Source organism: Pollicipes pollicipes, unplaced genomic scaffold, assembly GCF_011947565.3.
Source record: "Pollicipes pollicipes isolate AB1234 unplaced genomic scaffold, Ppol_2.1 Scaffold_7261;HRSCAF=8764_pilon_pilon_pilon, whole genome shotgun sequence".
In the NCBI taxonomy this organism is placed as follows: Eukaryota; Metazoa; Arthropoda; class Thecostraca; order Pollicipedomorpha; family Pollicipedidae; genus Pollicipes; species Pollicipes pollicipes.
In genome coordinates, this window is record NW_023597054.1 from 31,284,090 (window position 1) to 31,284,804 (window position 715).

General features: G+C 61.4%; 1 protein-coding gene across 1 annotated transcript in view; it reads left to right on the plus strand.

The window, feature by feature from the left end:
- The window catches only part of LOC119111297 (notchless protein homolog 1-like), an 11,515-nt gene continuing 10,800 nt past the window's right edge, over positions 1-715 (plus strand). Inside the window, exon 1 of the mRNA XM_037235113.1 lies at positions 1-17. Within this exon, the coding sequence (XP_037091008.1) occupies positions 1-17 (17 nt within the window). The remainder of the gene's footprint in view (positions 18-715) is intronic.

Sequence of the window (715 nt, forward strand, 5' to 3'; positions counted from 1 at the left end):
ATGGCTGGCGGTCGAAGGTGGGCTGTTCCGACTGGAAAGGACGCCTTGGTCGGCAGCTTTCTAGCGTTATGCAAGCCTGATTCACGGCTCGCTGGGCACAGCACGATGGCGTGCTATTTCACTATCGGCAATGTCTGAATGTGGTAGCTACTTAGTGACGTCACTGGGTAACCAGAGACGTCCAAATAGTTGCAGTTGCAACGACCAGTGGCATCCAGAGAGGTATTGTAAGAAACGCCATTGCATTCGGTGTCGTTTACGCACTTTTTCTGGATAGCATAGGCTTCCGTGTCATTATTCCGTCTCATGCTTGTGCGCTACCATATCAGCACATGCGCAGAGCACAGTGCGCCACCCGCCCACCGGTGGGGAATGCTGCTGGTTCCGGCCTCGTTGCCTGCAACCGTCCCTGAAGTCGTCTCTAGCGGTGGCCAACGAGACGCCACCGGCTCCCCGAGGCGTAATATTTCCGGACCGGCAATCACCGCCGCGCTCGCTCACCTGTTCGGGCGGCGCCTGCGCCCTCCGCTGGCACGGAATGACCGTGCACGTTTCCAGGCGGCCGGCGCCGTACTCAGGGTACACCGTGCGCAGGATGACGTAGCTGGGCTGACGGCCAGCGTCCGGCAGGTACGGTCTTCCGTCCGGCTGGTACGAGTAGGAGCGGCCGGGCGGCGGCAGGCCGGCGCGCTCGTCCCGATGGTAGGAGAGCGGC